This window comes from Solanum verrucosum, unplaced genomic scaffold (genome assembly GCF_900185275.1).
Source record: "Solanum verrucosum unplaced genomic scaffold, falcon-dt-bn FXZP01000038.1, whole genome shotgun sequence".
NCBI lineage: Eukaryota > Viridiplantae > Streptophyta > Magnoliopsida > Solanales > Solanaceae > Solanum > Solanum verrucosum.
Genome location: NW_026020564.1, coordinates 2968813 through 2983945, shown reverse-complemented (window position 1 = coordinate 2983945; position 15133 = coordinate 2968813). Strand labels below are relative to the sequence as shown.

The 15133-nt window shown below is 31.2% G+C and overlaps 1 protein-coding gene across 1 annotated transcript; it reads left to right on the top strand.

The window, feature by feature from the left end:
- Positions 1-7049: 7049 nt before the first annotated feature.
- LOC125810217 (8-hydroxygeraniol oxidoreductase-like) lies at positions 7050-11215 on the top strand. Its single transcript, XM_049489723.1, has 7 exons — positions 7050-7093; positions 7184-7326; positions 7422-7459; positions 7678-8086; positions 8166-8402; positions 8502-8660; positions 10892-11215. Exons 1-7 carry the CDS (start codon positions 7057-7059, stop codon positions 11000-11002), a joined length of 1134 nt encoding a protein of 377 aa, XP_049345680.1. The 5' UTR covers positions 7050-7056; the 3' UTR covers positions 11003-11215.
- Positions 11216-15133: the final 3918 nt, after the last annotated feature.

The following is a 15133-nucleotide window of genomic DNA, read 5'->3' as shown; positions in this document are numbered from 1 at the left end:
AATATAATTTTTCAATTAAAGAATTTGAATTAGGGACAGGAAAAGTTTTGACCCGTTAAGATTTTGATCTGTCCTGTTTTACCTTTTTTTTAAAAATAAAAATAAATCCTATTCCATTTATTCTCTTTTTTATTTTTTCTTTATTTTTTGATTTTGTATCATTCTGTTCAATTTTTTGCCCGTCTTACCTATAAATGTCCATAAAATTAAAAAGTCCAACCAAACTAATTTATTTAGCTATATAACATCATTGTTCTTTATCGAATGAGAGTACAACATATATTTGAAATAAATGAATAAAGACTCATGAGTTGATGATTTTTCATCGATAACACATTATACATTAGTCGACCGATGCTAAAAATTCCTTCGAAGAATCATAAAATACGGAAAAGAAATTGTTGATACAGTTCCCAAGATAGAACATAGAACAAAATAAAAACATAGATTCAAGAGAAATCATTTTTTTTAACAAGAACATTAAGGTAATTTATTTTATGATCTTTAAAGTAAGAAAAGTACATTTTTATTGACTCGTCTATTCAATGCTCTTTGGTTTAATTTTTAGTCTATTATTCAACTTCAAATATTTTGGATGAAAAAAAAGAAAATACTTTCATAGTTTTTTGTTATATATTACTCCATACTCCCTCCGTCCTATATTAATTGATCATTATACTTAAAATAGTTATCCTATATTAGTTGATCATCTTACTAAGAGCCTGTTTGACATTGTTGTTGGAGGCCATAAATGGTTTTTTTTTTTTTTTGCGAAAAAATCACTTTTTTTGAAAAATTATGTGTTTGACAAATCCTTAAAACTTTTTAAAATGAAAGCAGAAGCAGTTTTTCTATTGTTGGGAAGAAGCTAAAAAAATTTCCTTTTAAAAAAAAAGTAAAAAGAGAAAATTACTATTTTTACGACTAAAATATCCCTTACATATACACATATTTATCAATATATCCCTTATTAATGAATTAACATAGCTCATAAGTTTGGTTAATTTTTTATTCAAGAATTTTATTTTTTATTTTTATATAATAATTTTTTTAATTTTATTTATGTTTTTATATTATTATTATTTATATTTTATATTGTATATATCATTTTACGTATTATTTTATTGTGACGATCGGTTCCCGTCGTTATAGAAAAACCAATGGGGAAAGAATTTGGGCCAGAAAACTTTTGAGTAGTGACCTGGAAAATTGTAGCCTAGTCCAGATTTGGACGGAATCTGAGTCTGGTGAGGTCTAGGGAAATCTGGTAATGAATGGGGAATCTAATTATAAATTTGATCACGTGAGTAGATAACTAAGACGTTATGGAAGCCGTACGACTTTACGTCATGGGTCGAAGGTGTGTTGTGAAATGGGGGTTAGGAACTCAAATTTCAAGGTTCTGTCTCCGTGTAAGCCACTGAGATAGGATTCTTTCCGCCAGGGCAGGGCCACTATGGCGGGATGGGGTCCGCCGTAGCAGCTCAGTCGAGAATTAAGTCTGAGAAAAACCCTAATTTCGTTATTTTTCTGCAAACTTCGTTCTTAAGAGTTAAGAAACGACCCAGGGAAAGTTCTTGACAATTTTCCACCTCTTCTAGCGCTAAAGTTAAGTATTTTACTCTCCTAATCTGTTTTTCGATCCGTAGAACTTAGATTCTTTGGTGATTATCATTGGGGGAAGGTTTTGACCTGAAACTAATGGTGGAAAAAGCCCTAAGTTGGGTATTGGGATATTGGGTTTGGCTTAGGGTTGATAATTTCGATTGTAATCCGGGTAATTAGGCATCGTTTATTGATCCTTGCATTAATTTGTTGTTTTTAGACCACGAACAAGCGGAAAAATTCAAAAAGGGAAGATTCAAGTGCCTTAGGGTGATTCAAACTTGATTTCGAGGTATGTGATGGTTTGATTTCATGTTTGTGTGATGTATGTTGGTATTTGCTTTATTGTAATGCATGTATGTATGTGAATGAAACACTATTGATCAAACCAAATAAATTGAGTATGCATGAACACATGTATGCCATGATTCAACACTTGATTGTATGATTGTGAGTATGTACATTATAAGTGTGAATGTGATTGTGGTTGTGTTGATTGAATCGGGTGTCATGTTCCGACACATATATTGGATCGGATATCACGTTTCGACACACTAATTGGGATCGGGTGACACGTTCTGGCACACTAACAGTTTGAGTATGGATTCCATAAGAGGACCCATTGAATTGTCATATCTACTTGTTATTGAGAATGTGGAATTGTACATTGCTCCTGAAATGATAACCGATGTGTGTGTGTATATATATATATATATTTTGTACATGTTATGTTTACTGTGTTGTGACTGCTTATATATGTTTCGCTTGCTGGAATAGTTGTGTGATCCTTCCAGTACACTGTGGTTGTGTGATACTGCACTTGTTCGTTCTTTGTTGAGTACATGACATCTTCAGGCGGCTACTGATAGACATCAGCTAGGAGATCAGTGATCGAGACTGGATTTCAAGGATGAGTCAGTTCTTTCAGGCTGCCATGGAGTCCTTTCATTTTGTTTGGTCCATTCTCTTTGGACTCAAACTATTGTTTAGATACTTCTTATGTTTGGTTGGGGTTGTACCCCTTCTTCTTAGACTTGTTTCACTTTAGATGTTTTGGTACAATGACTTTCAGTTTCTAGGGGTTGTTTTCCGCAAATGTTTAGTAATGGTTTGTTAAACTTTCGGAGTTTATGGAACTCCATATCTTCTTAGACATTTAAACCTGCTTCTGTATCTTTAAATCTTCTAGTTTTCGTTAAGTTGTTTAGTTGGGGTGTAGTAATGGTTCTCCCACCAGAGGGTTAGTGTGGGTGCCACTCACGACGGTCTGGATCGTGACATTTACAGAATTAAAAATAAAAGTAACAACAATATTTTTTCATGATTAAAAAAAGAGAGAAAAAGTAACAAAAAGATTTAGACCCTCCCAAAAAGTTACAAATAACAAATTTTATTTCCTTAATTTATGTATTATTTTATTTTAATTTGATTTTTTTTTAAAAACTTTAGAGTATTATAACAAAAAAAAATGGATAATAGCTAAGATTGAATCCAAGAGAATAGGTAACAAATAACAATAAGATTCTTCTATTTAATATTTTTCAACAATATTTATTTATGTGTAATATTGATTTTGAAAATTTGAATATGTGTATTTTAATTAATAAAATTGAAAATGTAATTAGAGTTTTTGTATTAGATGTTTAAAATAGTTTCTCTCTATAAAATATTCTTAATATTAAAAACACATTGATACTTGCCTTTTTTCGTAATTTGACTCCTAAAAACACTTTTTTTTTAAAAATTTAGTCAAACACAAATTGCTTATCAAAAGCACTTTTCAAATGAATTTTCCAAACACAAATTGTTTTTTTTTTGGAAAACACTTTTCTAAAAAGTTATTTTAAAAAAAAAAACATTTTTTAAAATAGGCAGTTTTTAGCAGCAATGCCAAAACAAGCTCTAAATCCAAAAGGCATTAGTGAAAACTTTCCTATATTGCCCTTGCTATTAATTCTTTTTGAAAGTTTTCGCATTTATTTGTAAAATTTCCCACAAATATTTTAAGGATTGAATTAATAAAATTATCTTTTTATTTATGATTTCTTAAGCACGGTATAAAATGGAAAGTGATGTTCAAAGTTATATAAATACCAATGATAGGAAATAAGTTATTTATTAGTAAGGATGATCACAAAATAAGTTTTTATGAAAATGATGTATTTGCAATTGTAATTTGATAGAAATGGTAACTTACCTACTGACTACTACTATATATCACATGTTATATAATTTGATAGAAATGGTAACTTACCTACTTGCTATTATTATATGTCACATGTTATGTTCTTCAGCTGTTTGGATAATTAGTAAACTTCTGATATATATTATGACATGTGTTTTAGCTCTGTTAGTATTATTATAATACAATCTAAAGAAAAAGAGGGTAATTTTACAACCATATATTTTTCATCCTATATCATTCTAGTATTGTAAAGGTATTTAATCTTTTCATTATCTGTAACTTTTCAATTTAGAGATATTTCTCAATAATGAAATCAAATTGCTCTATACTTGAATATTGATTGATTGAATTTAATATGATAGTTGGAAAATGTTTTTTTCTTCTTATTTTTTGCCCTATTTGTTTGACATTGAACTCTAGATATGGGAGATGTCTACTTGGCAAGTGAATTTATAGGCTATGTTCTATTAAAATCAATATAGTGTTTCATTAATAGCCAAGAACTTAACTTAGCCGGAATAAGTATATTTGCATTAAATTATAGTACCAATTAATTTATTATTTGGATGACATGTTTGGGATAATTTATTTTGGGATTAATAATTAGTATCGGGATAAGTTATTCCTCCCTTTGGGTGGTATAGTAATTCCGAGATAATTTATCCCGGATAAAATAAGTAAATGACAAAAATGTCTTTTTAAACCCTTTTTATACACCACTTTTTTACATTCATGAAAGACATTTTTGTAAACAAATAAAATATTCTTAAAATTTACTATTTTGAATACAACAAACCAAACACTCAATAAAAAATAATCTTATTAGAACTTATCCCATCATAATTTATCCTGTCATAACTAATCTTATCATAGCTTGAATTCAATCCAAATGAGTCCTTATAGTCTTATACTGTTAACATGCTATAATATAGTAAAAATGTAATTAACTAGAGTTTAACCAACATGGGTTGTGGTGCCCTGGTGGGAGTGCTTCATTCTTAATCAAGGTTTTGGGTTTCAGCCCTAGATATAGAGAAAATTCTGTTGGGACCGTCAATCCCGAATAGGACCTGCAGTGCGTGATTCGGAGCTCTAATGTGAGCTCCGAACACTGGGTGGGAAACCAAAAGAAATAAAATTAGAGTTTATAATAATAGGAGAAAACAAAATGCTAGGAGGAAAATGTTTCCTTTGTTTGACATTCAACCCTACCTTCCTCTCCCATAGCTATTATTGCATTGGTACTGCTAATTAGAGGCGTTTAAAGTTGGTGTACAGATCTATTCAAATCGATAAAATAAATTATTTTTTATTTGATTTGATTTTATATTTTTAAATTAATATTTTATTTGATTTTGATTTTATTCAAACTATTAAAAATATAATCAAATCGAATCGATAATTATATACATATTTTTTTATAATTATATATACATAATATATTATACTAAATCGAATCGAAATCATAACAATCGAAACGATAAATATAAAATTTAATTTTATTAATTTGAAAATCATTTTTAATCACACAAATATTTATAACGTATTTACACCATAAATTTTGATTTTTTTAAAAAAAAAGTTCCTTCTTAAGATCATGTTTGGCATTGCTGTTGGGAGGTCAAAAGTGTTTTTTTGAGAAAAAAATACTTTTTTTAAAAAAAAAAAAGAAGAAGAAATATAAGTGTTTGACAAATCATTAAAACTGCTTCTGAATGAAAATAGAAACAATTTTTCTGTTGTTGGGAGGAAACTAAAATTTCTACTTCTTAAAAAAAGTAGAAGTAGAAAATTATTATTTTGAATACAAAAATATCTCTTTCATATATACATAGTTACGAATATATCCATTATTAATTGATTAGCAAATCTCATAAGTCTGGTTAAGTTTCATTCAAGAATTGTATTTTTTTTTTTTATAATAATTTTTTATTTTATTTTATGTTTATATATTATTATTTATATTTTATATTTAATATATCATTTTATGTTTTATTTTATAGAATTATAAATAAAGGTAACAACAATATTTTTGTAGGATTAGAAATATAAAGAACTTTATTAATTTTTATGGTGAATTTTTCTTATATAGTGGTTTAATTTGTGGAGTGGGTTTTAAATTTATTTTTTTGATATTTTTAATTATATTTAATTCACCATGTTAATATTATATTCATATTTTATATTTTATATATTATTTTACAGAATTAGAAAATAAAGGTAACAACAATATTTTTGTAGGATTAAAAATATAAAGAACTTTATTTATTTTTGTGGTGAATTTTTCGTATATAGTGGTTTAATTTGTGGAATGGTTCTTAAATTTATTTTGCTTGATATTTTTAATTATATTTAAATCATCATGTTAATATTTAGTTTATTTATTTATGTATAATATTGATTGAAAATTTGAATATGTACATTTTAATTTAATTAAAATTTTGCAATAGATATTTATTATAGTTTCTTTCTATAAAATGATCTTAATATTAAAAACACATTGATACTTATCATTTTTAGTAATAAAACTGTCAAAAGCACTTTTTATAAAAATTTAGTCAAACACAAAATGCTTATCAAAAATACTTTTCAAATGAATTAGCCAAACAATTTTATTTTTTTTCAAAAACACATTTTTAAAAAGTCATTTAAAAAAATACTTCTAAAAATAAGCATTTTTAGCAGCAATACCAAACATTATCTAAATCATGCAGTATAATATTATGTAAATTGAAAATTAAAAAGTATTTAAAGAGGGTCCTGTCAATTGATTTCCAGCGAAACATTTCTCTCTCTCTCCTCCAACTTGAAGGTCCTGTCAATTGATTTCCAGCGAAACATTTCTCTCTCTCTCCTCCAACTTGAAGCAAAGTCCCTCATCTTTATATATTAAGCAAAGTTCAGGTAATAATTATATCTAATTTGTTTGAGTTCTGTTAATTTCTTGGCCTTTTTTTCTTCTACAAGTTATATTATATTATTGATGAATTTTTGGTTCTTGCTTTTGAGTATATATATAGTCAAGAATTTGGAGGATCTCTTGTCTGTTCACAGTAATTTGTGTACAACAATTGAACTTTTTGAGTTACATTTTTGTGGGATGAGGACACTTTAGACTCTTTATATAATTTGTTGGCTTTTGAGGTAGAGAGTCAATTACATTCCAAATCTATCAAAGTTGGGCTCCTGTATTAAATTGTTAATGCTTCATCTAAAGTAAAGTTATTCGCATATTTTGCTTAGAAACCTCAACCCGACCTTATTCCATGGACTCAAGCAACCCAAAGGTCATCACATGCAAAGGTGAGTGATAATCATGGAGATTGAGAGCTAGTTTTTTCTTTAATTTCAACATTATGAGAAGATTTATGCATTATGTGTGTGCGTGTGCAGCTGCAGTAGTATGGAAGGAAGGGGAGATGATAAAGATCGAAGAGATACAAGTGGATCCACCTAAATCAAATGAAGTTCGAATTAAGATGCTCTTTGCCAGTTTGTGCCACACTGACATTCTCGCTTCCAATGGCTATCCCATTGTATGTTACTCTGTTTCCATTTCATTCTTCTCATCTTTCCTAACTAATTTGGATCCATCGTTTTGTTTATGTTGTTTTTCTTCTGTCCTCTCCAGCCTTTATTTCCTCGAGTTCTTGGACATGAAGGAGTTGGGTAGGAAAATCTTCTTTCTCTGTTTCATTCTATGAAAAATTACATGTACGGGGTCCAGGGCCGACCCACAAGGGTCTGCTGCATGCAACCTTACTCTGCATTTCCGCGACTGTTTGCATGACTTTGACCTGTGATGGCAACAACTTTACTAGTTAATTATTGCAAATTGATTTGAAAATGGATATATTTAGCCAATCTCGACTTATTTGAATTTGCAGCATGATAGAAAGTGTGGGAGAAAATGTGACAAATCTAAAAGAAGGAGATATAGTGATGCCACTTTACTTAGGAGAATGCAAAGAATGCCCAAATTGCAAGTCAGGGAAGTCCAATTTATGTCACAAATATCACTTGACCCTTTCTGGTCTAATGTTGGATGACACATCAAGAATGTCAATTCATGGAGGACAAGTATTATACCAAATTTTTACTTGCGCCACGTGGTCGGAATATACAGTTATTAATGCTAACTATGTAATCAAAATTGATCCTCAGAAGATTCCGCTTCAACATGCTAGCTTGCTTTGTTGTGGATTTACAACAGGTTATGGAGCAACATGGAGAGAAGTTCATGTTGAAAAGGGATCAACTGTTGCTGTACTAGGTCTTGGTGCTGTTGGACTTGGAGTGAGTACTACATTTTGACTTAGTTCGATGTTTAAATGTAACAATATAAAAGGGGTGCTAATAATAAAATAAATTGCAGGCGATTGAGGGAGCTCGAAGTCAAGGGGCATCGAAAATAATTGGTGTTGATATAAATGAATCGAAACGGGGAAAAGGAGAAGTGTTTGGAATGACGGACTTCATTAACCCTAAAGAATCCAGGACATCAGTTTCCGAGATGATAAAAGATGTTACCGAAGGCTTAGGTGTTGATTACGTTTTCGAATGTACTGGGATTCCATCCATGCTTAATGAAGCCATTGAAGCCTCAAAATTGGTAAAAAAAATTCTATATTTTGTTGTTAAAACAGATAAACAAACATATACAGAAACTTATTAACATTATATTCTTCTTGTTGATCTCAATTACTATTAGGGAATTGGAACAATTGTTGTAATTGGTGCAGGACATGGACTTACTAGGGAATTCAACTTAATTCCCTTATTATGTGGTAGAACATTGAAAGGTTCAGTCTATGGTGGAATAAGACTTCACTCAGATCTTCCTGCTCTACTTCATAGATGCGCAAATAAGGTACAATTTTCGTTACCTCGTTCAGTGACAAAGCCAAGATTTTCATTAAAGAAGTTTAAAATTATAAAAAAGTAAGCACACAAAAAAGATGAACAGACTTCAGCATCTACTATATATACGGAAAAAATATTTTTAATTATATATAAACAGTGTAACTTTTCGTTGAAGGATGAACCTTTGGGCTCTTACTAGCTCCGTCCCTGACATCGTTATGATTAGTAAGATAAAGCCTAACTCCCTTGCTTGTACTCTTTTCTTTGAAGTTCTCCTTTTATATTTATTAATAAAACTAGTCCTAGGCATCCTGTCTACTTTTTTAATAAAAAGTATGATATACTTTTGAAGACAAACAAAGGAGGAAAATTTGACGCATCAATTGGCATAAGGAGTGTCAAACGAGTGAGTTGAGTCAAATACATGTCGATCAAAACGTGTTAAACAAAAACAGATAAAATACTCGACTTGACTCATATATTAAATGGGTAAAATCGAGTTATCCAATGGATAATATCGATAAATATGGATACAATACCCATGTTACAGTAGGAATCATGTTAAAAGCTTTAAAAACGATATCTTTTACCCCCTCCTCACCCCATCCTCACAAAAAAAAACATTATAATATTTATATATGTATGTATTATAATGAATGTATTTTCTTAACAGAAAAGGGTCAAATATACACCTGTACTATTGAAAATAGTTTATATATATCCTTCGTTATACTTTCAGGTCATATATATCCCTCCCATTATACTTTGGTACTTATCTATCCCTAATTTTAACATAATGGTACATGTCAGCTTAAAAATTAAATAACCCATCCCCAAGTTTAATTACCCAATTTCTTTGAAACCCACCTATTTCCTCACCCACCTTCAAGGAAACCCATTTTCTTAAGTCATCTTTTTATCAAAAATTTCCATTAAAATCTGGCCTCAACCACTGTGAAAACTCACCGTGAAACTTAAGGAAGAAGTGAAAAGCTAATACCATCTAGATTGAATCCTCAACTTTCGGCAACCAACACCAGCAAGAGCATCCCATAATATAAAATGGAAAACTTTTCTTAACACAAATAATGCAAATATCTTTTAAGAAAAGTTGATATTGAAGATTATAGTGGGAAATTACAGTTGAAGGAGATGGTGTGCAGATTTAGCATCTGGTGTGTTGAACTTCTATTTTTTTTTACTTATGCAGTACTCCCTTGGTACTGCTATTATTAATAAAATTACTTTATCCTGGTTAAAAAATAAAAATGGAAGCAATGCTTCTCACTCCTCCTCTAGTTTCACAGTGAGCTTTTGTGGCCGATTTAATGGAGGTTTCACTTCCTCCTTTAGTTTCACAATGAGCTTTTGTGGCTGATTTTAATGGAGGTTTTAGATAAAAGAGATGATTTATGAAATTGGATTTGGTTGAAGGTGGGTCACCCGGAAAATGGGTGGATTTCGAGGAAATTGGGTATTTAAAATTAGGGATGGGTTATTTGATTCTTAAATTGACACGTGTCCCTCCGTTAAAATTAGGAGTATAAATGTGTCAAAGTATAACGGGAATGGTATATATGAATCAAAAGTATAACAAAGGGTATATATAAACTATTTCCAGTAGTACATGGGTATATTTGACCTTTTTCCCTTTTTTTAATTATAATTTATATATGTAGTCCATGTAGTTCCATTTTATTTTTATCAAACTTAAAATATTTATTTATAATTTAAATATCTTAACGTTTATCAAAGTGTGACATTTTTTTTTCTATTTTGTTAATGTAATATTTAACTTCTATTTTATTTGAATTATAATATTTATTGTGTTTACATAGTAATAAATTATATATATTCAGATGTTTAAAAACAAACACTGTTAATCATTCAGTTTTCAGTTCTATAGACAATATCTTAATCATTCAGATGTGCATTCAGATTCAGACGTCTTAATTTTAATGAAAACAAATGAGGCCTTATTCATATTTTATATATCTATTTTAAATGAGTTGAATACCCAACCCATTTAAGATGGACAAATTTGAATAAGTAGGTAAATTACCTATTCTGACACCTCTAGTTGACACGAAAAATGTAGTTTTGATCGGTTAGTCGATTATAAAGTGTAACCTCTTGAAAATTCTTTAGATAGTATAGATTGATTTTGTACTGAGATTTTTTATTTCTTTTGGCATTTGAATTTTTTTCGGATTGATATTGATTTTTTTTTTTCTTCAGGAGATTCAACTAGATGAGCTTATAACTCATCAAGTTTCGTTGACTGAAATCAACCAATCATTTGAGTTAATGAAAGATCCACATTGTGTCAAGATTATTATCAAGTTCTAAGAAATTAAATCAATTTTATCACAGATTGAAGACTTTAATATCAAAAATAACAATGCAGAGTTAAATTATTTACTCAATTCTGAAATTGGTTTAATTCATGCACCATACGTTGTATGTGTATGATAAGCAAATAAACATTGTATTGTATTGTATTGTATTGTTTTGTTATAAATAAATGTGCATGGCCATATGGCTCATATTCAATGCTATTGCGGGAAAATTTTCTTATGGTTGGCCGGATCTGGAGGAGTTGCGTACCGCTATTCCTGCACAATGTAACATCAAAGGTGATTGTAAGATTGGATATTTCAGAAATAGGCATTTATTGAAAGAAGATCTTATTAATCTTATATCAAAGATTGTTTTCTACATCAAATCGAAAGATGGTGTCTCCTATCAAATGTGACCATTAATATATATAACTCTAAGTTCACTGTGGAAGAGGAAACTACAATGGCTATGGCGTGGATATCGTTTCCCAACTTGTTGCCAACCTTTTTCGTCAAAGAGTCTTTATTCTCTTTAGCATATGCGGTAGGAACCCCTATACATCTTCAATTAATAATACTAGGCCTAGCTATGCCACATCTACCTGATCATGTAAGAATGGATATTGAAAATGAAGATACGGGTTATAAGGACTGTCAAAGTTAATATTCAGTATGATTATTTTCTCAAATATTGCAAAGAGTGCAAACTACAAGACCATAACATGTATGAGTGTAGGGTCATTCATCTTGAACTAGCAAATACGAACGAGGACTACAAGTCGGATGCATGAGCACACATGGGGGCTGACGACAAAAGCAAAGATGATGGGAATGATAAACAACTACATGGTAATAATAAAGGGGGAAGTGTGCAACAATCTCAACCTTCTGGTTCTTTTCCTAGGAGACTGACTAGCGGAAAAATTGTGGGAAATCCTGAAGATTGGAATGAAGTTACTAATAAGAAAGCATAAACATAAGCTTGAACTGATGAAAAAGAAACATACTTACCTCTTCTCAACTCAACTCAACTCAATGAAACAGAGTTCCCCTCAACTTAGAGAATTATGGCTCAACTCAGAAATAAGATACTCAACTCAGTGAAACATAGTTCAACTCGACTCAGGGAAATAGGGCTCAACTCAACCATAAGGTACTCAACTCAAACTCAAGATACTCAACAACAATAAAAGATGCAATATCTGGAAAGCTTTTAAAACAATAATAGACAATAACTCAGTTGTATGTAAAAAATACAATAATAACTCAATTGTATGAAAATACAATAATAACTCTGTTTTATATAAAAATACAAAGTAACTCTGTGGGGGATTCTCTAACCGACAACCATCACTATGAGATATATGATGATACAATGTCTAGCCACACTGCCAGAACTATCCTATACTTTGCCAGGATATAGAACCTACTACTAAGTGGATCCACTAGTCTATCCTAAAAAGCAATAAGAAATCATCTAAAAAGTATGACCCTTTCTACCCCCGTTGACTACATGGTTTATGGGGGCTGTGAGTTGTCTGAACTCTCCCCCATATCGGTGCTCAATACTACTCCCAAAATATAATTAGCTCATATGCTTAAAAACATAACTCTTTCTTTCTCTTAAAAGAGTTGGTACTCAAACTGCTCAAAACTCTTTTGGAAATCTCAGTTTCCTCTCAACTTAAATGTAAAAACATTTACTCTTGGGAATACTTAGTTCCCATATATAATTTTAAAGAAAATGAACTCAGCTCTACTCTTTCTCAACTCAGTGCTCAAGTCTTTAAAACAAGTTTTAAAATAATTTGTAAAAAAGACTTCTTAAAATAGGGTTCATGCCGAATTATGGACGTGAATGACTCAATTCAAGGTTTTCAATAACCATGCATAGAACTCAATACTTGAAACTCAACAACTCCAGAACTCAAGGAGTAATTGATACTACTCATCTCAAGAATGCTCGACTCGGAAAGTTCATGCGGAATTATGGACATGAACTACTCAACTCAAGGGCTCAATGATACTTCTCATCTCAAGACTGCTCGACTCATAGGGTTCATGCAGAATTATGGGCATGAACTACTCAACTCAAGGACCATCATGGGTAACATGTAGTAGTCCCATGATTAGGAATATAATCCCAAAATTATTGGGAACTCCATACTCAAGACTTAAAACTTGAAGATACTACTTCTCTCAAGGAAAATCAAGTTATGGAGTTCACGCGGAATTATGGGCATGGACGACTTGACTCAAGGATCTCAATGATAATGTAGACTCATGAATAAATTCTCCTCCTTCTACTCGAGTCTTGAAATAATTTATAAGCAAATGTAGAAGATTCCTTTAAAAGACTTAAAGGGACTTTCTCAAAATAACTCAGAAGAACTCTCAAGACGTAACTCTTAACTCTACCTTGAATTTGAATTATGAATTCAAGGTTATGATTCATGCTATGAATGATTTATCGATGTTTAGAAGTATTTTAGAGTGTTTAAAATCAATAGGGATTGAAGGAACCCTTTTAAAGAACTCAAATCGATAGTTGATCTCAAAGGATTTGAAATTTAACTCAAAGACTTTCTTGAACTCTACTCTTAACTCTTTCTTGAATTTGAATTATGAATTCAAGGATCGTGACTTGATATATAGGATTTCTTAATGATTGGATGTAGGTTGGATAGTGAAAATCCCTAAGAGAGCTAATACATGTTTTGAAAGATCGAATACGGAGCAAAGAACGGAGGCAGAGAGGACCTGATGTTCCTGGCGCAGCAGTGGCGCACCGCGCTAGCCCTTAGTTGACTGAGGTTAGTCTGGCCGCACAGCCCCTCAGGAGCAATAGGGGCGCGCCGCCTCAGCCACGTTCCAAATGAATCCGACGAATTTTTCTTTAATTTTTTTCATCCCTACCTCGTCTAAACTCGAATGATCTCCTCCAAACTCTTTCGGATCCTTAAACCCAACCTAATTACAATGAATTCTACACCAAAAATCCATCAAGAACAACACTGATTCACAACTCTCACCTCAAGAATTCAACAAGGTCTTCATTATAAAAAACGAAGCACAAAACTTCAAGAACTTAACAAGATTATTAATATACTCTTTCTCATGGATGAAATTCGTAAAAGAAACTCATGATTGGCATGTGGCGAATAAACCCAACACTATGGAAGCTTACATACCTCTTAGGATAAAATCCTTGGCGAAATCCCTTGAAGGATTGAAAGAATCTTGACAAATGCCTTGAACCTTCCCTTTTTTCTCTTCTTGAATTCCTCTAAAAACCCTAAACGTATTTTAGGAATAACTAAAACTGATTCCAATCAGTTTAGACTCCTAAAACACTACCAAAAACATTTAAATCAGATTGGGTAAGGAAAGGACCAAAATACCCCTCATATTTTTGGGTAACTTTTCTTAATTGGACAACCCAACTTCAAACGAGCATATCTCCCTCTTACGAGCTCGAAAATTAGCAAACTCAGTGGTGTTGGAAAGAGGACTCAGAGATATTTCTTTTGATATCTTATGGGTGTCCTAACTCATCATGTGCTAAAAGTTATGGTCGTTTGAAGTTGACCCAAAACTTAAAAGAACTTAGGACTGACTTGAATGAACTCTCTTCTAAAACCCTAAACATATTTGGATTTATGAAAACTGACCCAAATCATATTTTTCCCCAGAATATTATTAAAATTTATTTTAAGCTGATTGGGTAAGAAAAAGACCAAAATACCCCTCATATTTTTGGGTAACTTTCCTTAATTGGACAGCTCGACTTCAAACGGGTATATATCCCTCATACAAGCTTGAAAATTACCAAACTTGGTGGCGTTGGAAAGATGATTCCAATACCTTTCATTTGATATCTTATAGGTTTCCTAACTCATCCTGTGCTAAAAGTTATGGTTGTTTGAAGTTGACCCAAAACTTAAAAGAACCTAGGAATGAGTTGAAGGAATTCCCTTTAGTTCTTTTTGGAACTCAAGGTACTACATCTAGCGACCCTAAAACTTAAGAAAAATTTAAATTCCTCAGTAAAATCTTACTCACAATGAAGAATATTTCGAGTCTAAGCTCAAAACATTTTCGGAGTGTTACAAGAATAAGTTCATAAGAATGAAGATATTCA